This window comes from Taudactylus pleione, unplaced genomic scaffold (assembly GCF_031769625.1).
Source record: "Taudactylus pleione unplaced genomic scaffold, aTauple2 ptg000034l, whole genome shotgun sequence".
In the NCBI taxonomy this organism is placed as follows: domain Eukaryota; kingdom Metazoa; phylum Chordata; class Amphibia; order Anura; family Myobatrachidae; genus Taudactylus; species Taudactylus pleione.
In genome coordinates this window covers 922923-949080 of record NW_028284436.1, presented here as the reverse complement: position 1 = coordinate 949080, position 26158 = coordinate 922923, and the positions used below count along the sequence as shown (strand labels likewise).

General features: G+C 44.1%; 1 protein-coding gene across 3 annotated transcripts in view; it reads left to right on the top strand.

Moving 5' to 3' along the window:
• Window positions 1–24312, top strand: part of DNMBP (dynamin binding protein) — a 138514-nt gene extending 114202 nt beyond the window's left edge. For 2 of the 3 annotated variants that reach the window (XM_088452188.1, XM_088452189.1), the window contains 13 exons: window positions 8149–8345; window positions 8525–8624; window positions 9815–9962; window positions 10366–10383; window positions 11050–11249; window positions 11706–11836; window positions 14589–14693; window positions 16603–16731; window positions 17762–18094; window positions 18893–19075; window positions 19193–19391; window positions 20839–21392; window positions 22346–24312. In XM_088452188.1, the coding sequence (XP_088308314.1) occupies window positions 8149–8345; window positions 8525–8624; window positions 9815–9962; window positions 10366–10383; window positions 11050–11249; window positions 11706–11836; window positions 14589–14693; window positions 16603–16731; window positions 17762–18094; window positions 18893–19075; window positions 19193–19391; window positions 20839–21392; window positions 22346–22531 (2483 nt within the window). In that variant the 3' untranslated portion in view covers window positions 22532–24312. Of the gene's footprint in view, window positions 1–2901; window positions 2960–8148; window positions 8346–8524; window positions 8625–9814; window positions 9963–10365; window positions 10384–11049; window positions 11250–11705; window positions 11837–14588; window positions 14694–16602; window positions 16732–17761; window positions 18095–18892; window positions 19076–19192; window positions 19392–20838; window positions 21393–22345 lie in introns of those variants that run through there. The other variant, XM_088452190.1, reaches the window with a different exon arrangement.
• The last annotated feature ends 1846 nt before the right edge of the window (window positions 24313–26158 follow it).

Sequence of the window (26158 nt, the reverse complement as noted above, 5' to 3'; positions counted from 1 at the left end):
CCTTCAGACTTGTGTGAACAGCTGTCTCTTCCCTACAGGTAGAGCTGCACCATCAGAGAAATGGAACTGAATAGCGCCCCCCAGTGGGGAAATTATGATGAAAAATTGTTAAAATAAGCAGAAAATCTGTATTTGAAATACAAGCCTCTGTTTAAGAACCACTGCTTCAATGCATGCAATGAGTGGGAATATTTCACAAATACCAGTGTCCATGAATAGAAATCAGTCATATTCTTTATCTAAACTGTACTAAAAATTCTTATTAAAATGTATTGTACCCTGTTGCGTACAGCATACACGTGTTTTTGTAAATGTTAATTTTCTCCCTAATGTATCTGTCTGTCTCACCTACAATGTCACATTGTAGCACTGAGGATGACATCGCTATTCTGCTGTACTATAAAAAATCGAATGTCATCTTAATCAAGTCTCTGTAATGTAGAAATCATTCGTTTGGTTGTTTACAGCACTATATGTAGGATCGCCATAGTATTTCCTACATCTGGGACACAAATTACTTTATACCCCTTTAAGATATGAGCCGGGGCTCCCTCCCTTTTGAACATGGCTTCAATCTGTGTCCCACCTGGTATGTAGTCTGGAAGCCGGAGGTCGAAATGCCGATCACCGGCTTCCCAACTGTTAAATACCGGCATGGGACTAATGATAGGCGTCTAAATACCGACGCCTTTCATTAGTCCCACGTCGAAATCCCGATGCCCAGCATACCGAACGTAGGTAAGCCGGGCGTCGGGATCTGACAGCCGCGTGGGGTGGGTGTAGGTTTAGGGACTCCCGGGGGGGAATTAGGGTTGGGCACCCCCTGGGAGGGTTGGGATCAGGCTAGGGGAAGAGGGAGTTAGTGTCAGGCACCCCTGGGGGGAGATTAGGGTTAGGCAACCCTAAGGGAGGGTTAGGGGTGGAGAGGGGAGAGTTAGGATACTTACCAGTCGCCGTCAGGATCTTCTTCTGCCGTCCGTATTTCATCCGCCGGGCTTAGATTCCTCTCAGCTAGGGACTACGCTGCACTCTACACCTTGGGCCCGGAGATTTTCCGCATCAACCCTGTTCACACTGAGCCCATGTCTGCTCTTGCATTGTGTGAGTCATTGAAATGGGACACTTTTTTTGGCTTACAATAAAAGCACCCCAAACAGCCAATCAAGTGTGTTTTCAGCGCAACCCGTGTCTATAAACCTAGGTCACATTGTTCACACTACAGGTGACCCGGATCGGTCAAGGGAATAACTCTGGTTCCCGAGCTGGGTCGCAGACCCGGGACTTCCAACCCGTGTCTGATCTCCTCACACATAGCCGAGACCCTGGTCAAGCCGCAAGCCCCGGCAATGTCCTGGGAGGAAAAGCTGTGTCTGACGTCAAGCTTGGATTTCACCTGGTTCAATCAGCCACAGAACCTGTGTAATTCATAGATGATAGATGATTTTTTTTTTAATGGATTGCTGTCTGAGGCAACTTCTCCATGTTACCTCATTGCACATACACGCTGGGAAGGATGTTTGTTGCAGAGTTGTGGCTTTGAGTTGTTTATTTGTTTTAGACTAGCTGGAGTACCCGGCATTGCCCGGGATTTTAAGAATGTTTGTTTACACATCATCCTCCAACAAACCTCTCCTTAGGCAGGCCTCATGAAAAGTGTGACACACCTCCCCATCCATAGTCCTAAGGTCTTCGAAGAAAGCAGGATGGTGTAAAGCAAACTTCGGAGATAGAAGCATTAAAAATTTGTTGGATGTACAGTGTAAACACGGCCAAGAGCTTCTGTTGCTCTGATACCAGGATGACTGTTTCTTCCTGGTTGCTGGATCGCACTATGAAATACAGAGCAACTACTTCCAGTTCCTTGTGCAGCCGTTTCCGGCAGTCAGGGTCTCCACGGTGTATAAGATTCATCCAATCAGTTTTACCCTTCAGGGGCTGACAAAGGAATGAACCGGAAGTAGCCTCTGTGCGTTCCATAGTGCGGTCCAGCAACCAAGGAGGTAGACCAAAAAAGTTTGGTCGCCACTGTTGACACCCATCTAGCTGTGTAAGCCCAGCCCAGAGCAATTTGGGCTTTATACAAAGTTGAAAGTGAATTGGATGAACAGTGCTCCAGAGAGGCGCATATGGTAAAAACACGCATGTTCACACATATGCAAAGCTATACACATCTTAAGGCACGCCTGCATCTGCGTCTGTAGAGTGTACATTTGGTTTACTACTCATAAACATCAGGGAGTACTTGCATTTGTCCAATCCCAGGTGCGTATTTTCACTTGGGTCCAGGACCGCACAGGACGAATTTGCTGAACTCGCACTGGACTTTGCCAGGGCGTCCAGTTACAAACCAATTCCGTCTCTTCAGTTGTAAGTGCAGTTGCGATGAAAATGTGTATAACCTTACAGAGCCGTACCAGGGCACACCTTTTCTATGGCGAAAGCGCATTGCGATTTCGCGCAAGCTATACTCAGCCAATGGGAGAACGTTTAACTACGCACCAGCCCCTTTAGGAGTATAATTCTGGTACGCCAGGTGCAGTGTGCTTGCTCCAACAAAAAGATATTTACAATTATACAACCTGTAGTATATAGTATTGGATTAGTTTACTGACTGTACATTTTCCTGTAGTATCATTTGGGATTTAGTCCTCATGACCTGGCAGTGTTGCATTTAGCTGCGGTATTGTTAGAGGCCTCACCGAACCTCCCACAGATACAAGTCTAAATCCTTGTCTCCAGGGTTTGTCTCTTTCCTCCCTGTGCTATTGTCCTCCCAGCAGTGATTTCCAGCTATTGAGATGGTAATTCAATGAGATGAGGCTTTTGCTCTGAGGATACAGAGCTCTGGGGAACGGGAGATCTGCACCTCCGAGGAATAGAGCAGAGGAAGCCGTGAGATACATAGAATTCCATTAGAATTGCCATTGTCTGCAGTAAATAACTAATGTCCGCTAACCAGGTATTGGGTTTCTGTTTGGAGAAATTACTATGAAACCAGTGTGTTGCTGAACCCAGCAGCTTAGTAATGAATGCTTCCATTCGCACGGGCGCAGTGCTTTAAATATTCACTTTTCAGTGTTATTAGATTTGAGCGTCAGGTTGTTCTGGTTTGTGTGAATGGTGGGGGATGGGTCAGCATTGCATTGCTGGGCTGTAGCTTAGGGCCCTGCACAACTTCAGACTCCAGCTAGTGTAGACAATTGATGGGATTTATGTCTGCCCCCTCCTCCAATGCTCCCGCCCTACATGCTTTTCCTAGATGTTATAATTACAGAACCTTTCTAGATTTTTCGTATGAAATTGAGTAACCGTAGATTTCTGCCGTTGCTCACACCCAATTATATTCCACCTTATAGGTCTTTTTATGTTTTATAATTCTCTGGCTTTTTGTTATGTTTAAAAAATAGATTTTAATTAAAATTTTTAAACACTTTGCAGTGTTCTCAACATCATTCTACATTATTATCTGTTATTATTTCTATTGTTGTTTAACTTTTTCTTTTTTTTTTTTCTATATTTTATTTTGAAATGTGCAAGTTGTGTTTTGTTTTTGGTTTTTTTGCACCGTGCAGAAAATGTTGTATTTATACTCTTATACTCTTTTCTTTGGGAACCGCCCTCCTCCCCCACATTACATCATCTTCCTTTTCAGCGTAACGCTAATATGGCAGTTTTCTATTCTATTTTTCAGCGCATGTTCCACTCTTTTGGCTTTTAACCAACCTGAAGTGCTGAACGTGGCATCAGGGAAGGGAGCCTTTTACAGTACAGTACTGAGGCTATCCCTGTGAGGTGTATCTCTGATTTAAGAAGCACAAACCATGTGTTAACTCAAATAGTTGTGCTGACAGGTCCATCTTCTATGGAATACTTTTCTGATATTAAACTACTCCAGATGTGTAGACATCGCGGATACATTGCATGTTGCATCTCAGGTGTGTCCTGCATCCAGTGTCCGTTAGTGTAGAATGTGTGTGGTCATCAGAACGCGTATTGGTTCTATGGACACTGCTCAGATAATTCCGCTAACAGCAGGTGGATGGGACTCACCTGCTGTGTAGGAGTCCTAATGGTTTATCTGTCCCCCTATTTGCAACTTTTTTGAGGTGCCTACACACTTAGCGATATTTTACACGGTTTGCCCGATTCCGACGCATTGTGACGACAAATCGTGTAAAATATGCCCAAATCGTGTGTGTCCACTCACAGTGCCGATGCGTGTCCCCGCAGGTCGTACATCACATCTTCAGATCTGCCGTGCTGTAGGGCAGATCTGACCATCCCAGTCACGATGCACAGGAACAGTTAGGAGGCACGATAGATCGTTTGTCACGTTGGACAGTTTTTAACAGCATATCGTGCCCCCGACTGCCGGGGAGCTGCTGGGGAGAGTTCAAGGGGAAATCGGACACCATGTCGGATCGTGAGAATATCGCCAAGTGTATAGGCACTATTAGTTATAAAATGTATTGGGCAACTTTTATTCCGTTCTCTTTTTTTTTTTTTTTTTTTGACCAAAGTCTAAAGTTTGCCACATCTTAGCTTTGGGCCTATCGTGCTGTTAGCCTTTTGGTTGGTTTCACCATAAATTAGTATGTGATCCAAAGTCGATACTTTGTTAATTTACAAGCTGGCTTTTATAATGTCTTGGTTGAGTTTGATTAATAATTCCAGATCTATTCCTAACCTTCTGTGCTTCCCTGTTGATCTTTGCTGGTTACGTGTGTGTACAGTGATTATCTGTCGTATTTGCTTGCACTATTTAAATCCAGTATCATGTCGCACCATGTCAGACACTGTGCCTACAATCTCGTACAGGGATCCGCAGCCTATTGCCTTGCTGTATATCTAGGCTGTCTTTGGCAGATAAGGAGTTAACTCTTGCAGGACACTTATCATATATTTTACCGTGTAAATCAATGAATTGTGCCTTTCTGTTGTGGATTGCCTTTTTGTAATTATCAGCAACTATAGACAAACAGCAGCCATATTTTGTATTTACCTTTAAATGGCGTAGCAGCGCCCCTCATAGTGACCGCAGGATAAAGCACCGAATGGTCATGTCTGAGAAGTGTAGCAGTTATTTCCTTTGTTTTATTTTCCAAACATGCACGTATAAGGGGTCTTTAGATCATAGATGCTTATATTATGTTACTACCGTTGCCCACTTAGCTTATGAGCTTACAATCTAGCGTTAAGGAAGGGAGAAACGCTGGTGTAACTGGGTTGCAGTTATAATGGAACGATGAAGCTGATGCCGTTTCTGGAGAACCTTTTCTCACATCTATCTGTATGACAGAGGTTCCCAAACTCAGCCATTACAGTCCACGGTTTAAGGATATCCATGCTTGAGCACAGGTGATTGAATTAATTCCTCAATTTTCATTTTAACATCTGGACTCGAGCATGGACTGTAATGGTGGAGTTTGGGAATCTCCGCAATCTGAAATGGAACGCAAGATAGGTTTTCTGAATATACTACAGGCCCCATGATCATTAGTCAGAGCAAAAAGTCAGAAAATAGCTTATGCGTTATATTCCTCCATTTTGGTCTGACCGACCATTTATTCTGCCGGTGTGAACTGCAGAGACGACCAGGCAGATGACATATAATGTAGGCTTTACTTATTTCCTTGTTCTCTTTTAAATATAGCCGACGTTTCCTGTTCCCACTAAATTGTACATTCTAAAGATGAGTCACATAAACAGCTTAATGAACACCCCACTCTGAATGGCTGCATTGAGAATCTGCTGTTCAGTGCAACCCTGAACAGTGTTTCTTTCCAGCAATTTCTGTTTTAACACGGTCATTTCCAGTTCACAAGGAGTAGCACTGTGTTATGTGTTCTAGTACTGGTCCTAAGCATTTACAAGTAATACATATTAAGTGTTGTGTGTTTTTTTTTTTTTGTTTCTATTTTGATTTAATTCGTGCAGATGATTCAATCCGAGATGAATTTCAATCCGTTTTGCAACTATTACAAAGTCTCTGACGTGTAACTTTTGTAATTGTTATCAGCGAGAAAGGTGGACGCAGAATAGCTTGGGAAATATTTGTTTGTTACTAGTGTTGCTAGGAGATCATTGTCAATGTGTCATTTATCAATGTCAAAGGTTGGAACAAAGGGCCCAACCCCATCGCCCACATCAGACTGTTACCAGACTTGATAGGTCTCACATACTGCGCACTATTAGAGGCATAATACACCCTGTTCACAGATAATATTGCCATTTATTTCTATTACAACAAAACCTATCATGATTCATCATACACCTTGGACTTTATATATTTAGGTATTTTGTGTACAGTTGTAGCTATATACTCCAATGGAAGTCTGTACTGCCTTAATTAGTAAAATAATAATTGTAATATTATTATTACTACTACTACTAGTGATATTTATTTATATGGTGCCATCAATACTCTACAGCACTTTTACTTCAACCAAACGCTAACATTGGAACCAAGTTCTTCCAAGACAAGGGAGTACTCTTGTTTTAGAGCTATATTGTATTTGAGTGGCTTATGATTTGTTACAGGTACTTTCCATTAAAAGGAGTGTAGACTCGCATACCAGTGGATTCCCAGGTGCACTGTGACCAATGTAGTATAAACCTTCTAACTCTGTAAAAGGAAATTGGTAATAGACAGCTCTGATGTTCCCTCCTCATGTCCAATTTAAGACCAAGGGGGAGATTTATCAAATCTTGGAGAGAGATAAAGTACCAACCAATCAGCTTCTAAAGCTGGGTCCACCGCTACAAGATTTTTGCCCAGCGATGCCAACAACTAGACCGATTCATACCGACCATAACAATCCCAAAATCGGCAGACACCGTACACCAGGGGTTCCCGTACGATCCAGGTTTTAAGGATAACCATGCTTGGGCACAGGTGACTTAATTAGTACCTCAGTCTTTTGATTTAACAATCTGTGCTCAACCATGGATATTCTTAAATCCTGGGCTGTTAGGGTGCCTTGAGGACCGAGTTTGGGAACCTCTGACGTACACACTACCCATTAATCGTTTCGTTCCAAACGAACCTTTCAGTTCCATATCATGTGGTCTCCGTATCTGCTGTCAGGTAATTGTGCTTTCAGAGAATGCTAAATAATTAGCATTGGGCACCTAAGGAGTGCATTGAAGCTAATGGGCCCCAACAAAATCTGAGTCGGGGACCCCGGGAATGTGGAAGCACCTAGGATACTTGTTTAGTAGATATTGGAGACCCCTCATTGGATTGAAGTCATTACACAGAGCTGCTATAACTGCTAAGCGTCCGCAGTCCCTATGATGAGGGGAGAACAGAGTGTCTCTTACTTAGCCCATGTAACTTATAGCAGTGGGAGCAGGGCCCTCTGTCCTCAGTGTGTCAGCTACAGCTACTACCTCTATGGCCGCACCTCCAGGGGCTCGTGAAAGGGGTGGCAGCTGCTTTGTACGCTACCCCCAACCATCAAGCCTGTAGTAGGATGTAAGATGTGGGGGTCTATTCACTAAGCCTTGGAGAGAGATAAAGTTGATGGAAATAAACTACCAACCAATCAGTTCCTAACTCGCTTTTCAGGCTGTGTTTGAAAAAATAACCATTAGGAGCTGGTTGGTTGGTACTTTATCTCTCTCCAAAGCTTAGTACATAGAGCACAAGGTGACAGCTGTATCTAAGCAGTAGTATAAACTGACCATCGTTTACAGCATCAGTGTTTTATTATATGAAGTGTTATGCATGAAGTGAGGAGTAGATTAGTAAGGAAGGCAGGTGGTGTTGGGGGAGATTAGACGGTAATTCTCTGCACGTTATTAAGAGATTATATATAAGACCTCTACTATTCATTGAATTCATTCACTAAACAGTTTTGGCTTTTTATATTTATTTATGTATATGTTTCTTTAATCACTGTTGTTTAAAAAATTCTGGTAAATGAATAGTTGGGCTGACGTCCTCCCGACTATACACAATGAAGATAGAAGGATTTCATCGAAACTTAGTGCAGAGATAAAAGGCGCCGAGACTTATGGCAATAACAGAAAGGCGCTGAAAGGATTATATATGTACGATGAAATGATTAGAGTGAGATGTAGCACTCGTTAGCATTGTTCTGCCTATTAGCAGAGTAATTACAGAATTATGCCCTCTCTCTGCAGACATGACCCTGCTGTCCTCGCAGCCTGAGGTCCTGGAAGAGAGTCCATCTGCCGCATCGGCCGCCGAGAATTCCGAGCTAAGGATGCTGGAGAAGAGGTCAAAGGTCATCGAAGAGCTGTTACAGACAGAGCGGGACTACCTGAGGGACCTGGACACCTGCGTGGAGCATATCATGGTCCCGCTGCAGGCAACCCAAGTAAGATCCTCTCTATTATTTTTTAACCTCTCACTTTGCCGACAACATGGTATCTTTCATTTTCATGGTTTAGCAGTTCTTATATGGGTATCCTATCGCTGATTACCGTAATACACACATACAGTAAGCACCGTGTTATAGTACATACATGCCGCTAACACGCTTATGTCCTTTTACAGATGGCGCATGTGGAGTTTGATGTATTATTTGGAAACATCCATTCAGTGATCGATATCAATAAGACGTTTTTAGGGGCTCTGGAGAACTGCGACTCTGTCGGTGAGTTGTGTTTCTGTGTATTGTATGTCTGTGTATTGTGTGTCGGTGAGTTGTGTTTCGGTGTCGGTGAGTTGTGTTTGTTTTGTCAGTGTATTATGTTTCTGTGTTGGTGAGTTGTGTTTCTCTGTCGGTGAGTTGTGTTTCTGTGTATTGTATGTCTGTGTATTGTGTGTCGGTGAGTTGTGTTTCGGTGTCGGTGAGTTGTGTTTGTTTGTCAGTGTATTATGTTTCTGTGTTGGTGAGTTGTGTTTCTGTGTCGGTGAGTTGTGTTTCTGTGTCTGCGAGTTGTGTTTCTGTGTTGGTGAGTTGTGTTTCTGTGTCTGCGAGTTGTGTTTTTACGTGTTGCGCAGGTTGCAAATGTTTATAACTAGAGAATCATGGGTTGGATTCCGTTAAAACATTTCTTACATAAGGTTGACAGGGAAGGCGGTGGCCGTGAAATAAGCCTTCGGCCCTTCTGATAAGTTGTAGAACCCTTAACGAGGTTTTCAGTTTGTGTTACTAACTAGTTCTTTGAGTGGACTGCTTAAGTCATGTTATCGTAATTATACACCCTTTGAACCAGTTCAGTGCAACATATATGGTGCTTATATTATTATTATTATCCTTTATTTATATGGCGCCACAAGGGTTCCTCAGCACCTTACATAAATAAATAAGTTATTAACAGTACAAAACAATGCAGGACAAAGACATGGTTTATAAACATTGCTGCATCCGAGATCATAACACTTAAATAAGCAGCAGGGCGCCAGCAACCAAGTGTTAGATGCCACGGTGGGGAGTTAGGAGTAAATGATAGTATAAGTAAGGGAAGGAGATGCACGTGAGGGAAGAGGGCCCTGCTCGTGAAAGCTTACATATGGATAATGGTGCCCGGGTGTTCATAACATTTAGGATGAGGTGAGCGGCTCATGGCCCTCTGAGTAGTGTGGGAACGAAGTTCTGTTCCCACGCAAAATCTAAATTTTGGGGAGTTTTTGGGTGGGATTATTTAAATGAGGTTGAAGGATCAGAGAAAGGTACATTGGGGGGAACATTGCTGTTTTTCCTGGAGTGCGCATAGAATTTTACTTTCCTTTAATGGACTTGATTTCGGGCCTTAGAAAATCCACAAGAGATAATCTAACAGACCCATCTGCAATAAAAACTATAACAAAGTGGGTCTCACATTTCCCATGGCTACACAGGTGTGATATTCCTGGAGCACCGTGCAGAGCTCGAGGCTGTGTACAAGGAGTACTGCCAGAACCACGAGGAGACCATCGCGCTGCTGGAGGCCCTTGACAAGGACGAGAAGTTCCAGAGGCACCTGCAGGAGTGTATGGAGACTGTCAGGTATGATGAGAGCTGTAGGAATAATCTCCTGTAAACGTGAGTCAGCCACTGGTTGCACAGGATACATACATCCCACTGTCACCCATAGGGGTTTAGTTTCCCGCACCGCGCACTAGAGCAAACATACTCGTTCCAGCAGTTTCCTTTCACTAACACTTTCATGTTACAACTGATCCTTACAGTTTCTGAGGAATGCATTCCAGACTTCTAGTGTTCTAAAAAGAGGAGCTAGCCATTCATCCTAAGCAAGCCATGTCCCTCATGTGTCCACAAGCCATGTCCCTCATGTGTCCACAAGCCATGACGCTTGTTTGCTGTCTCCTGGAAATGCTTTGTATTGCTAGGCTGGTAATAATGTTGCTTATTTTTTTCTCTCTCTCTCTTTTTGTTTTGGGTGACACAGGAGCCTGTACCAAGAATGGTGAGTATCTCTCATTGTCTCCTTACTGTGACTCATCTGTCCAATATATTACAGGTTGAGTCTCCCATATCCAAAATGCTTGGCACCAGGGGTATTTTGGATATTGGAATATTTGCATATTATATCTTGGGAATGGGACCCAAATGTAAACACAGAATCCATCTATGTGTTATATACACCTTATACACACAGCCTGCAGGACATTTTATACAATATTTTTTAAAATGTTGTGCCTTAAACAAAGTTAGTGACACCTTTGCTTTTTGATGGTTCAATGTACACAATCTCAGTCATGATTAAAATATTCAGTATTACGGAATATTTGGATATGGGAGACCCAACCTGTATAGTATTCTGAAATCATTAAGAACTATTATTGTATATTTAGGCCCAGATTTATCTAGAAGTGATATTCTTATTATCAATTGTTACTAATCTTAAATGGTGCTCCAACCAATCAGCTCCTAGCTGTCATTTTGCAAATACATTACAGGAGCTGATTGGTTGGAGCACCATTTAAGATTAGTAATGAGTGATAACAAGAATATCACTTGTTGATAAATCTAGGCCTTAATGTGCTACATTGTTTTGCAATTACGGGATTTCATCTTAGTTTAGCATCGTCTAAATCCCAGACTGTCACTGACGTTGTAACTTACTCCACAGGGGCTGCACCAACTACATAAACTTGGGCTCTTTCCTCATCAAACCGGTGCAGAGGATCATGCGGTACCCTCTGCTCCTCATGGAACTGCTGGGAGCCACCCCCGACTCCCACCCGGACAAGTCCCCTATAAAAGAGGCTGTGCGTGCCGTGAAAGAGATTAACGTCAACATCAACGAGTACAAGCGGAGGAAGGATCTGGGTGAGTCGCGGAGGGCTGGTTTTGGGGTATTTTGTTTCCCCATGACTTAGGCTAGGGTGTATCCCAATTATATCTGTGGAGACCAGTTGGAAGTGTGCGGTGCTAGAGCAGTGCTGTAGTTAGTAATGTGTTTAAAGACAAGTAAACTGAAATAAATGGCATTGTGGCCGGCAGTGTCAGTGACTGAGAAGTGTGCCTGCAGAAGGGGTTATGGTGTAATTTCGTCCAGGTGTTTCCCCCGTCCAAACAGGCCACAATCTGAGCTGACCATATACTAACAAAGTATCTTTGGGTGGAATTAGTTGTCTTTAAATTAAAATTTATGTTCTACTTCCCCTTTTTCTGTTGATCCTGTGGATTTGTTAAATCCGCCCCCATTATGATACAATCAACGGGGCATTCAGCCGGTCTGTTCTAACAATGTGAAAGTAATTCAGAACTGTTCCCATCTTTCAGTTGTAAAGTACCGCAAAGGTGACGAAGAAAGTTTAATAGACAAAATATATAAACTAAATATCCACTCAATCATCAAGAAATCCAACCGTGTCAGCAGTCACTTGAAACATCTCACCGGACTTTCCCCTCAGGTAATGACAGAAGTCAGCCTGTTCTACACCCATGTTCTATACAATTTCTCTTGTGCTTTCTGTGACATTGTCTTGTGCTTTTGATGATTGTCTTGTGCTTTTGATGATTGTCTTGTGCTTTCTGTGACATTGTCTTGTGCTTTCTGTGACATTGTCTTGTGCTTTCTGTGACATTGTCTTGTGCTTTCTGTAAGATTGTCTTCTCTTGTGCTTTCTGTGACATTGTCTTGTGCTTTTGATGATTGTCTTGTGCTTTCTGTGACATTGTCTTGTGCTTTCTGTGACATTGTCTTGTGCTTTTGATGATTGTCTTGTGCTTTTGATGATTGTTGTGTGCTTTCTGTAAGATTGTCTTCTCTTGTGCTTTTTCTGTGACATTGTCTTGTGCTTTCTGTGACTATGGGGCCTATTCATCAACACTAAAATAAAGTTTTTAAGGACATTTTCCTTAATTAACGTTATTTTAGTATTCATGAACACATTTAGCACAGGAGATATCACTGATATCTCCTTGCGAAGTCCCCCTGCATTAATTTCCACACTCCCCATACATTAGTATATGGATATAGAAATTATGGTATTCATCAAATTCCGAAAATTATGTAATTTCGGAATTTGATGGTGTTACTATCCGCCACTGTGAGGTGGCGTATAGTAGGTAACACCTGCTTCCAGCTGGACAGGTCCCCCGGCGTTTTCCTCCAGCGCTCTGGTCTCTCCTCTGGCTCCGTCTGGTATGCTGTCACGTGTTCTCCCAGCAGAACACAATAAAGTTTCGAAAAAACTTTTTTTTTTCTAAACAGTACTGTGCTCTTCTTGGAGAACACGTGACAGCATAGCAGACAGAGCCGGAGGCTGCTGCGCGGGTAGGTAAGTGCTGAACGGGGGGAGGTGAGTGGAGGGGGGGACACAAACATACCGCAGCTGTAGGTAGTGCTGCACATGCGCTGGTTTTACAGATGTAACAGCGCATGCGCAGCACTGTTTCCAGCTGCGGTAAGTTAGAGCAGGCAGGGAGAACTATCTATTTCCAGAAAAGCTGTCATCGCAAAAATGACAGCTTTTCGGAATAGATAGTTATAGGGAGGAGGAATGATGGATTCCTACAGTAATTAGGTAGAACTCCATGCGAGTTCTATACCTAATTACCTCCTGAGAAACTTTAGGTATGATGAATAGGCCCCATTGTCTTGTGCTTTTGATGATTGTCTTGTGCTTTCCGTAAGATTCTCTTGTGCTTTCTGTAAAGGGGCCTATCCATTAGCAGAGAAATTTGAACGATTTATCGTTCAGTCGTTCAATTTATCTGCTAATGGATAGGCTCTGAACGTTGAAAATGCGCACTCCCGCGGCCGACAAAATTTTGTCTTTTGTCTCTCCAACATGTTGGTCAATTATCGCTTATCACTGACAGATATTAGAAATATCTGTAGCGGTAAATGACGAATGATTTTTTAAATGAAAATGAATAGAAACATAAAAAAAATCCACTCCCTGAATGATGTCATGCAATATCGTTCGTTGTTTGCAAAAATATGTCATGTACAGATATCCGTCACCGCAGCCCCAGGAATTTTCAAGGGATAATCTTGTGTCTTTCATCTTTTGAAAAAGATCTGCTAATGGATAGGCCCCTGATTCTCTTGTGCTTTCTGTAAGATTCTCTTGTGCTTTTGGTGATATTCTCTTGTGCTCCTCCCCGCACTCTTCATCGCGCTTCTCTCCAAGGTCTGGCTTGCACTCTTCTCCTTGCTGGCGCTCTTCCCGGTGCTGTTGCTCTTCCACCATGCTGGCGGTCTTCCACCATGCTGACGGTCTTCCACCGTGCTGGCGGTCTTCCCCATGCTGGTGCTCTACCCCTTGCTGGCGCTCCTCATTCTGTTGGTTGCGCACCTTGTGCCCTTGCTCCTCCTCATGCTGTGGCTCGCTCTCCTTCTCCTGCTGTGGCTCGCTCTCCTTCTCCTGCTGTGGCTTGCTCTCCTTCTCATGCTGTCGCTTGCTCTCCTTCTCATGCTGTCGCTTGCTCTCCTTCTCATGCTGTCGCTTGCTCTCCTTCTCATGCTGTCGCTTGCTCTCCTTCTCATGCTGTCGCTTGCTCTCCTTTCATGCTGTCGCTTGCTCTCCTCATGCTGTCGCTTGCTCTCCTTCTCATGCTGTCGCTTGCTCTCCTTCTCATGCTGTCGCTTGCTCTCCTTCTCATGCTGTCGCTTGCTCTCCTTCTCATGCTGTCGCTTGCTCTCCTTCTCATGCTGTCGCTTGCTCTCCTTCTCATGCTGTCGCTTGCTCTCCTTCTCATGCTGTCGCTCGCTCTCCTTCTCATGCTGTCGCTCGCTCTCCTTCTCATGCTGTCGCTCGCTCTCCTTCTCATGCTGTGGCTCGCTCTCTTCTCATGCTGTGGCTCGCTCTCTTCTCATGCTGTGGCTCGCTCTCTTTCCCCTGCTGTGGCTCGCTCTCCTTCCCCTGCTGTGGCTCGCTCTCCTTCCCCTGCTGTGGCTCGCTCTCCTTCCCCTGCTGTGGCTCGCTCTCCTTCCCATGCTGTCGCTCGCTGTTTTTTAGCCGGTTCCTAGGCTGCATTGTAAAGAATAATATGGGAGCTTATGAATAACTCCCTACACTGTGTTTGTACAGGGTACTCTATAACGTCAATACTGAATATGAAGTTATTTTTGACAACTTCATAATTCCCTCACTATGGACATGTACACAAACCGCTTCCCTTAACAAAGTCTTTGTGTCACTCCATGTTCAACAGATCAAAGACGAAGCTTTTGAAGAGACTGAGAAAAACTTCAGAATGCAGGAGAGGCTGATCAAATCGTTCATCCGCGACCTGTCTGTCTATCTCCAGCACATTAGGGTGAGGCCTTTATTAGGGCTGTGGTAAATCTTCCAGCACAGTTCATCTGACATAGAAATTCCAATCTATAGTCCTACATGCAACTTAATGTTAACTAGTGACAGTTCGGAATATTTAGCTCGGATATAAATCACTTGGAAAGTTTGTTTGGTCGCCCTCTGAGCTTATAAACAGTCAGGAGCGTCAATCAGTCTATTTCCCTTTGTGGGTGTTTCCGTAGTGCTAAGTGACACTGCTGCATGTGGGCCTGTAGTACAAGGAGTTAGCTAGCCTGTGGCTCTCCATATATTCCTGGGCCTTGTAGTTCTACAGCCGCTTACTTTGCAGGACATTATTCCTGCATATTATTGGCATTGGGCCTGATTCAGAGGTGAACGCTAATGCGATATTTACCCAGATCGAGTGATTGTTGCCATTGCGCATGCGTATAAGCCCGATCGTGCTGCGATTCCGCAAGGGCAAGATGGCCTCGCGTCAATGTTACCAATATGTACACAGGTAAGCATCGTCGTATGCACATGAGAAGGCAGCGGTGGCCATCCTCATGCTTGGGTAAGCTTTGCAGCTATTAGCATAGTTTTCGCAGCTGCGGTCCGTGTAAAATCGCTGCTGCGGTCGCATTATCATCCATCTGTGAATCAGGCCCATTATCCAAAGTATGTATCTTGTGTGTATAATGTAAAATGGGTTGCATTATTATTATTATTATTACATTACAGAGGTTCTGTACCGAGGGGTAATTTGGATATCGGAATATTCCGTTTTGTACCCAGGGGCAGGTTACATATAAAATCAGAGGGCCTAAGTCACTGTCAGTGATGTGGGTGGTAACTGGGCAGCGACCATGTGATCGCACGGAACTCTTCTGTATGCGGGAGCATCATGAGGTGTCGTGGGCGTGTAAGCCGACTTCTGTGCTCGCTCGCAGCGTACGGATGTAGGTGGGACGTCTGTTTCAGCCGGATTGTTGTACCCAGCCTGGGCCTGGTGTAAGTTCAGACATAAGAGCAGCAGGGCGGATAGGCTTCAACAGTCATGCACACGGGTGTAGTATGTAATACCGCCAGCCGCATGGTTCAAATCCTGACAGCGGAAGCCCGGCAGGAGTGAAAATCCCGATCGTTAATAAGGCAAGTATAACTAACAATATATTCCCCCTAACCCTCTCTTAGTGGTGCCTAACCCTAACCTCCCCTCCAAGTGCCTAAATATAACCCCCCCGTCCGCAGCCTAAACCTAAGTGTCTAACCCTAACCTCCCCCCCGGGGGTACCTAACCATAACCCCCCTTCCCTAGCCTAAACCTAACCCTTCCGGGTGGGGGGTGCCTAACCCTAAGTCCCCCCGGGAGCCCTCAAGCCTAACTCCCCCTAGCCCCGATGCCATGGCTGTCCACTGCCGGCACCCGGCTTACCTTCGTTCGGTATGCCGGGCGACGGTCTCCCGGCGTAGGTCTAATGACAGGTGTCAGTACCTTGCCAAGATTTGACAGTCGGGAAGTCGGCAGTCGGCATTTAGACCGTCGGCTTCCATGACTACATCCCCATGCATACAGATGTATACAGGCGGAATCTCACATTACCATAATGCAACTCTGAAAAAGCCACAGAGTATTTAAGCTTTCGGAAATTGGCAACTTACAATAAATAAAATGGATACACGGAGTGGAAAGGAAATTTGCTCATTCCTTCCACAATTTTACATCTATAATATGTTTTACCAGAAGCAACTTTTTTTTTTTTACGCTATTTGAACGTTTCCTGATGTCGGGTGTTAATGACGGACATATCACATAAGTGAGGGCTCAGCTGATGCATAGTGACAGCTCTCTGCGACAGACAGAGCGTCTTCTGTTTTGTTCCTCCCTGCCGAGGGATGTTCCCAAGCTCTGCTGTACTTGTGTGTTGTAGGAATCCGCCTGTGTGAAAGTCCTGGCTGCCATGAGTATGTGGGATTTGTACGCGGACAAAGGAACCAGTGACCTGGAGAAGTTTCAGAAGGCGCATCGTCACATCAGCGAGAAGCTCTTCACCGACTTTGTGAGTGCTCTTCCTTTCGTGTTGGTTACTTCTAATGGTCCGATAAATGACTGTACAGAGTGCGCTTCGTTGCCTTATACACAGCTATTTGTGGGCTGTACCAGTATTCCTGGGAATGCAGCCGGACACTGGTTCCTAGGGAATAATGATTGTGCGCATTGTCCCCAAGTTCAGCATCCAATCTGTGCAGAACACAAGTGCACTTTAATGACTTGTGAGCAGCGACCTTCAAACCCAGTGTACTTACATACCCATGTGTGATTTATTGCTGATCATTCTGCCTGTTTATATTCCAGTATGTTTAGATGATCTGGGTGTGCACAAAAAGGCTGATTAAACAGTCATACAATTCACATAAATCTCTGATAGTAATAAAAGAGGCGAAGCTTTAAATGGAAAAATTGGGAATAGTTCTGAAAAAGTGCACAGGCAACTGCACGTAAAAGACCGTATACCCCTAGCAGTCCGCCAACAGAATGAGAGCAAACATCTAATTAGATGCTAGCCTATGGCGTTACGTTAGTGTTTTCATATATCGTTTGTGAAACCTCTTAAATACAGCATTGGTACTCCCATAGCTGAGATATACAATTGCAGTCTATAGTCGATGTTTTATTATATCGGCCATACCAGCAGTTTGCCAGCTTCCACCCAAGTTAAATTATATCGCCATCTTTTGGGAATTGTTTTTTTTATCTAACTTAAGTTGGTCCAGACGGTAATTTTTTTTATTTTAAAAACCAGTAGCAACACTGCTGCAATTTGTCTGGTCACCTACCGAAAAATAATATCCCTGGTCTTTTAAGGGGTTAAACAAGGAGGTGGTTTGTCCATTTCTAACACTGTGAAGAAGTGGCAGCTGTTTTCCTGTTATACAACATGTTGGAGTGAAGGGGCGCTGCAGGATTAGTCAGCGATTTTGCTAACTGCACCACAAGTGTTGCAGCAAAACCACCATTAATCCCAGGTGTTGATGTTGTCTAAAGGGACCAGCCATTGTGTAACATAAAAGTTTATTTTCTCCCGACAGAAAGAGCGGACCGACAAGTTGGTCATCTCCCCTCTGAACCAGCTCCTCACAATGTTTGCCGGCCCCCACAAGCTGGTACAGAAACGGTTCGACAAGCTGCTGGACTTTCACAACTGCACCGAGCGAGCGGAAAAGTTGAAGGACAAAAGGACGCTGGACGAGCTTCAGTCTGCCAGGAACAACTACGAAGCTCTCAACGCACAACTTCTTGATGAGTTGCCGAAGTTCCACAACTACGCCAAAGAGCTGTTTGCGTGCTGCGTGCATGGCTACGCCAACGCCCATTGTGACTTTGTGAAGCTGGCATTGGACGAACTGAAACCTCTTCTAGCTGTAAGTCCAATTCACTTCTAGTTGCCTCATAGTTTTGCAGTCAAATGACATTGGAAGCTGCTTTGTACGAGCTACTAGTAAGATTTATAAATATTCCAGTGTAAAACCTTGATTGGTCCATGCATGCCCCTAATATTTTGCTTACTTCCGACTGCGAGCATTTTTAAATATTTTTTTTTGTTATTCATGTCGCCATCATAACTAAGGGGTCTATTTACTAAGCCGTGGATGCAGATAAAGTACCAACCAATCAGCTCCTGTCATATTTTAAACACAGCCTGTGACATGGCAGTTAGGAGCTGATTGGCTGGTACTTTTTGCAGAGTTATAAATGAGCCCTTGTATGTCATTATAAATGCAAAGAGGTTTCTGTTTACACTGAACGGATTTCTCAGCAATACAGGTGACATCGTCGTTTAGTTAATAATAAACAGAATTATTCCAAGTTAGATACGTGACCAGTGGTAAAGTCATCCGTGTATCATAAAGGGATTTCCAAACAGGCCTCACTTTCCTGCCCGTAGGATGTAACAGAATTGAGTTGTTCTCTGGGACGGACATGTTGCATCTTTATTAGGTTGGCCTACAACCTTTGTCCTATAATAGCGTCAGAGTGAAGTGTTATCTTCCGGTAGGTAAATAGGATTACAACATTCATTAACAGTTTAGTGATCACCTTTCTTCAAGTATGACGTTTATTTTTATAATACACGATGTGTGTTTAAACTCTAGTAAATAATACTTCTATAAATGGGTGTCATTTATATTGTGAGGAATAATATTTGTTTTTGTTCCCAGCTGTTAGGGATTGGGGGGCGAGAGGGGAACCTCATTGCCTTGTTCCAAGAAGAGCACAGCAAGGTCCTGCAGCAGCTCCAGGTCTTCACTTTCTTCCCAGAGAACCCTCCACTGCCCGTAAAGAAGCCTTTCGAGAGGAAAACTGTCGAACGCCAGTCTGCTAGAAAGACCGTTCCGAGCCCTGTGAGTGATGCGTGGCTGACGCTTGGGAACCACATATCAGTTGTCGAGGTTCCCTCCATGTTGTATCCTGTTTATTAGGTGGTTCCATCCCCTAACTGCGTCCCTTCCTCTTCACAGGCCAAACACATAGTGCAGCTGGATGAGCATCGAGCACTATTGCTGGCCAGGTACCCACCAGAGAAGCTGCACCAGGCAGATCGCAACTTCAATGCAGCGCAGGACTTGGATGTCTCTGTCCTGGAGGGAGATCTGGTTGCTGTAATTAAACAGCAGGACCCAATGGGCAGTCAGAACCGGTGGCTGGTGGACAATGGAGGTGAGAGATGCTCCTTTGTCCTTGTCTGTGTTCATGACGCTGTATTGAAAAAATGGGGCTAGCGGAAAGGGTCGTCTTGTGTTTTTTTTATTAATATACAGACGATAATACAGCAAATGTGTATAGCAGGGAGTCCTAATAGTGGTGAAAGAAACTGTGACCCCATTTGTTCAAGTTTAACAATTTGATACTACTAATGGACGTAATGGACAGAATTCAATTAGGTGCGATTATCTCGCACTAACACGCGAGGGGTCGAGTTGCCGCTGCGACGGCGTGCAAATCCAGGCAGCAGCGTCTGAACTCGCACCCCCCTCTCGTGCCTTGGACTCGCATCGGTCTCTCAGATTTTTGCTGGCGGCCCTATGGGACTGTGAACAAAAATGTGCGCGTCCGAAAATCCCCACCAGAGACTTCCTGTACATTTTGCAATGGTGCCTGCAACAAGTAACAGCTAAACAGCCCATTACAGCACCAGTATTGTTGTTTCCTTTGCAGATAACGCCTTCAGCTGTGTGCAAGGCCCTATGTGTGATGAAGGGGTTGGGTTGAGTTCGAGTGCTGGTAGAATTTCTTGTTTCCTTATTGGGCCTTTGATTACAGAGGAGGAGAATGGAAGTGGGAGGAGAAGTTGAGCAGTAAACACAAAGTTTTAATTTAAAACAAGTCATTTGTTAAGCGTCACCTTGTTTGGTAGCTTCTGGTAGAATGTATATTGGAGGACAAAAGCATTTTAGGGATTGTTATTACCCTGTCCCAGTGTAGATAGCAGCTAGCTGGAACTTGGAAGGCTTAAAAGCGCGTATCCACTAGACGATTTGAACGATAACGATATCGTTATCATTCATCGTCTGCAATATCGCTCAGTGTGTATGCCATCAACGACCAGCAATGCATGCTCCCGCTGGTCGTTGACGACATCTTTCATCGCCCGTACTTGCAGGGCAACCTGACGATATCCTCAGGTTCTGCAAGTACAAGGATGAGGTGGGTGGCGTCACTGAACTATATCGTTAACGACATTGAGCCCGCCACTACAAGGCAAACACTAGACGATATCGCTCATGGAGCATATCGTCTAGTGGATACGCGCCTTTACTGAGGTAACTGGAGAATGGTCGGGAGGCTTGTATTTTTTGTGATGTTAAGTTGTGTACAATAAAGCTTTTGAATAAAATGTGTACAATAAAGCTGTGAATAAGATGTGTACAATATAGCTTTGAATAAGATGTGTACAATATAGCTTTGGAGTCCTGATCCCTCTATCAGGACATACTATGTAGATTGTATCGGGTTGGCCAACTTGGTACGTTACTTCTGATGGACCGGTGCACATGAGACACCGGTTGCGGCAGTAACAAGTTGTTAATTTGGTGTTGGTAAATACCTAACTAAGCCACAGTTAATAACTGCACATTCTGAGTCATCTGCTTTCTTCCCTCCACAGTGACAAAGGGATTTGTTTACAGCTCATTCTTGAAACCATATAACCCTCGGCGTAGTCACTCAGATGCATCGATTGGCAGCCACTCTTCCAACGAGTCTGGGTACGGAGGCTCATCTCCCAACTTTTCCAGGCAGAACAGCAACAGCACTTTATCCATTAACCCCAGCAACGCCTCTGTGACATTCACCTCTGCTAAATCTGCCACGGACTCCGCTGTGCCTGGTAGCAGTCCTATGGACTCCTATGCCCCAACCAAGGCCGGTGCTGCCGACTTGGCCTCCAAAAAGGGCAGCGAAACAGACTCCGCTGTAAATCCTAGACTGATGGAAAAGGAACAAGGCTACTCGAGAGAGAACACAATCACTAAAGACTTTTCCCAAAAGAACGACCCTAAACGAAGGGGCAGCCAGCCCGAAAACGGGAGTAACTCAACATTGCAAAACAACGGAGACAAAGGGCATTTATCGGCTAACCGCAAAGCATATAGGAGGAAAGTTCCTTCACCGATGGGCAGTGACTTGGAGATGGATGGTGCTGAACTGGAGGGGAATCAGGTAAGGCTGATCTCGCTTTATTTTATTTATATACTGATTTATGTCCTGGAGAATTATCTAAGATTCACAATTACATTTCACAGTACTGGTCGCTACCACTGCAGGCATAGGGCGTGACGTATCAAACGTAAAATGCGCTTTATCGTAATACATAACATATGGGTACCCATATGCAGTGGCGGCTCTAGTCCAAAATTCAAATAGGGGAGCCACACCAACTGCCTGTGAGTTCCGGCCGGTGATGTTTGGGGTGGCAGTTGGTGTGGCTCTCCTGTCTGAATTTTGGACTGCACAGCAGCCCCACCTCTGGAGCCACCCCTGCCCAGATGTATTAGAAATATATCTGTTGCGTTCCCATTGCACAGAAGTCTCCATAGGATTCTATGGGGTTGCAATGTGTCGGTATGGAGCAAAGTCTCCCAAGCAGGATCGCTCTCCGTTTCTTATGGCTTGCGCAATCGCATTTGGACCCCCAAGTGTCTGTAGTGCCATACAAGGATATATATTACATTGATACACAACCAGTAGTTGCTATATTATAGTAATATAGAATTGATGGTTATGTACTATGAGAGTTTAGCAGATTGTGATGTTAGAATTGTCAGGGTCACCTGGACAGACCATGTAATTGCTAGTTCTGTCAATCGCTAAAGGTGTAACTGCTTACACCCAGGACCCAGGGTAATGCTCAGCTCTGGCTCGCAGTTATCAGGCACAAATGTCTTCACGCGCAAATCCTCCATGTTAGTAACGGCAGCTGGAGATGATACCAGCAACAATATAGGATTATTTGTGCGTATTGCTGGCATTGCGTTTTGCTATTGGGCTTTTTTCCTAATATCAGCTGCTGTATTGTACATCATTTTGTATGGAATGTTTTTAGCAAGAATATTTAAAACCTTACAACGATTGATCCGTTATTCAATCCTTTTTATTGCATTGTATCGTTTTAGGTGTATTTCGCTATATACGCTTTCAAAGCTCGCTCTCCAAATGAGCTGTCGGTCACAGCCAATCAGAGACTGAAGATCCTGGAGTTCCGCGATATGAACGGGAACAATGAGTGGTGGTTGGCTGAAGTGGAAGGCAGGCAGGGGTACGTCCCCTCCAACTACATCCGCAAAACCGAATACACGTGAGATCGTGCCTCCTGAGCGGCGGCCATCGCCACCTCCAACGCGGACATGTTGTGCCTTTTTCCAAGTTGATTTTTCATTTTGTTGCTGCTGAACTCACTGAGAACTGTTTACAGATTATGTGGTTTTCTACAGTAGGACTTGGAATCGCCTAATGGGTTCCTAGTGAGAGACTTGCGAGTATTCCTGCAGCATTTGGCTGGTGCTTTATTCCAACACAAGGTTTAAATAAGTAAATCCGTTACGCTAATAAGGAGATCGATGAATTAGGAGAGTGGGCACCCTGTAACTATCCATCTTTATGTGCTTTAGGCTGGCAGGACATTGTGAGATTTGTAGTTCCACAACTGCTAGAGAGACAGGTTGCTAATACGGATGGAGGGCATTCTTAGATTTATTTTTTATTTTTATTACATTAAAATATAAATTTAACACAGCCAACTATAGCGACCTCAGAACAAATATTCACGGGTAGGTGCTGTGATTGAGTTTTTAGTCCTAATTAAATTGCAATAACATGTAACTGGCTATTGCGTTACATTCAAAAATATTGCAAATTATAAGCTCAGTAGTTGGGTTTTTCCTGTTGTAATAAAACCAGAAAAGGGTTAAAATACTATACGTTATAGGAGTGGGGATATAAAGGAAGCCATAAAGCAAAGGTGTAATTGCTCCATTGTGAAATTGCATTATTTTATTATAGTCGTTCCCTTTTTGTGATATTTGCATAACCCTCTGTGCTGTGCTCTGATTGGTTCTTGGGTCCTCACCCTCCACAACATTCTCCTCCCTCTGCCGTCAAATGACCATTGAAAGCTGCGTATCGCAGCCATATTTGTTTGCCCTCCATAGAGGTATTGTAAAGGAGATAATTATTTGTTGGATGGCTAATAAAAATGTAAAATAAAGAAAAAAAAATTGCAATAGAACTGCTAACTTAATAATGCTCTTTCGCGTGGGGATAAAAGTCTTTGCTTTATGTTTCCCATTAAAAATACTTTTCAGGTAGTATGAACTACTATATACATTATTTACACCTTTTTCCTGTGTGAGGTGCAGTATTACTATTTTCTGTGGACGCTTCTCAGATTTGAAAGGGTTTCCTTAAATAGCTATATTAAAGTTTCTGCAGTAGGCCACATTTAGGATTACAATGCTCTAGCTTAGACTTGCCCAAACCTTAGAGGTTAAATAGTCAACCTTGCCTATCTAGATATAAAAATATTGGTGATCAATAGGAAACCGAATCGGCATGTCTACAGACACGAAATCTCCGAATCCTCTCTTCCGTTACCCCGTTTTATGTCCAGCACCCATGTTGCATCACAAGGGGGTCAAACAAGAGACGTTTGTAAAATATACAATTTCCTATGAAATGAATCATTATATACATTATATACTATGTGTATCAGACAGATGAGCAGCTTGTAGTAAGTAAGACAAGTGGATTTGACTACTGAAAGGGGTGTAATATCTGGGCGGTATTCTTCTGTTTAAATTCACTGATGTAGTTTTATTTTTTATGTATTTGTGTTTTTAAAAACTTAGCCTTTGCACATTTTCAAATAGGCACCTTTTTAGAGAGCGCAAGCTCTTATATTGATTTAGTTTTCTGTTTAGAACAAAAGTTGTATGATACATTTTGTGTGTTTTTTTATACAGTGGAGTTTTTTCTTGTGAATAGAGAGAGAGGGGTAACCGGGATTCCTGCTCATTTCTACAGGCTGCGGTTCTGAAATTGTGCAGTGCTATAAAATGGAACCAATAAACCTCAGATACAATTATTGCTCTGTTTGTTTCCATTTGTACCTACTTCCTGTCCAGTTAATACATCACCTCTGACTAACCTGTATAGTGGCGGAAGATGGCTGTTTATGTGCTGAGTGTATGTTATGTAAGGGATCTTGTTATAGGACCACTGAATCACACAATGCAGGTTGTCTCATACAGTATAAGAGAGATTATTAGAACTGTAGTTACTGTTGTGGGGGGGAATGATTTTGATGCACAGCAGACTTCCTGCCAGCAATTCCCTTTTGGATGCACAGCAAAAAGGAGAGTTATGGTAAAACTTTCCCTTGTTAACTCTTTCTTCAAGTCCATAGGGTACACAGGAAGACAATGGGGTGTAAGTGGTAATTGGAGGACCGGACACCAACAGCAAAGCTTTGTTATATCCCAGGATGCTCCTGTCCTTCCCCCTATACCCCGCCCACAGCCTGAAGGCAACTCAGTTTTGTTAACAAGCCCAGGGCAGGAGCAGGGTAGGAGAGAAGGAAGACTAGTACACTGAAGAATCACACACTCACACAGAGAAGGAAATAAGTGACCAAGAAAAGAAACCCCTAGAAGCCAGGTGCGTCAGGGCGGGTGCCCTGTGGACCCTATGGACTTCGAAGAAAGAGAGTTAACAAGGGTAAGTATTACCATAACTCTTCTTTCCTTTTTCAGGGTCCATAGTCCTCCACCGGGAGACAATGGGGATGTCCCAAAGCAGTTGTTCAAGGGCGGGGATGCTCCTGAGCTGAGAGGAGAACCCGGCGCCCGAAGGAAGCATTCTGAGAGGCAAATGTATAAAAGACATAGAACCTAAGAAAGGTGTGGAAATAAGACCACGTGGCCGCTTTGCATAGTTGTTTGGCAGACGTGCCACGGCAGGCTGCAAACGAGGGACCCACAGAGCGAGTAGAATGAGCAGATACTGTAGCCGGCACAGGAAGGCCAGTCTACGTGTAAGCCTGTGAGATGGTCATGCAAAGCCATCTGGCCAGAGTTTTTGTTAGCTGGCCATCCCTTCTTGTGGAATCCATCTAAGAGAGAGTCAGATTTCTTAATGGAACTAGTACGGTCCACGTAGTTCTTCAGAGAACGGACCACATCCAAAGAGGCCTCACCTGCCGAGAGGTCTGGTGATTGAAAGGCCGGAACCACAATTTCCTCATTAAGGTGGAAATGAGAGACCACCTTTGGAAGGAAGCCAGGGCGTGTTTGAAGAACAGCCCTGTCCGGATGAAATATCAGAAATGGGTAGCTACAGGAGAGCGCACCCAAATTCGATACCCTACGGACAGATGTTATAGCCAGAAGAAAAAGTCTTCGCTGTGAGCCATTTGATGTTTACTAAATCCAGGGGTTCAAATGGAGGTTCCTGAAGTGCGTGGAGAACCACTGACAAATCCCACTGAGCCACAGGAGGGACAAAACAAGAGATATGGTAAGAACTTACCTTTGTTATCTCTGTTTCTACGAAGTCCATAGGGTCCACAGGGTTGACCTTGGGGTATAGCTTGGATCTGGATCCACGGGCACCATAAAGTTAAAGCTTTAGCTCCCAGGATGCACTTGGGTCCTCCTCTATACCCCACCCCCGAGCCACAGGCACCTCAGTTGGTAAGTAGCCTAGGCTGAAGGAGGATACTAAACAGAGAGAAGGAAGACTGGAACACACAAGAAACCATACTCACCGAAATGGGAGACGGAAACACCGGTGACCAATACCACAGCCCATTTGAAGCCAGGTGCGTCAGGGCGGACTTCGTAGAAACAGAGATAACAAAGGTTCTTACCATATCTCTTGTTTTCTACTTCAGGGTCCATAGGGGGTCCACAGGGTTGATCTTGGGGATGTCC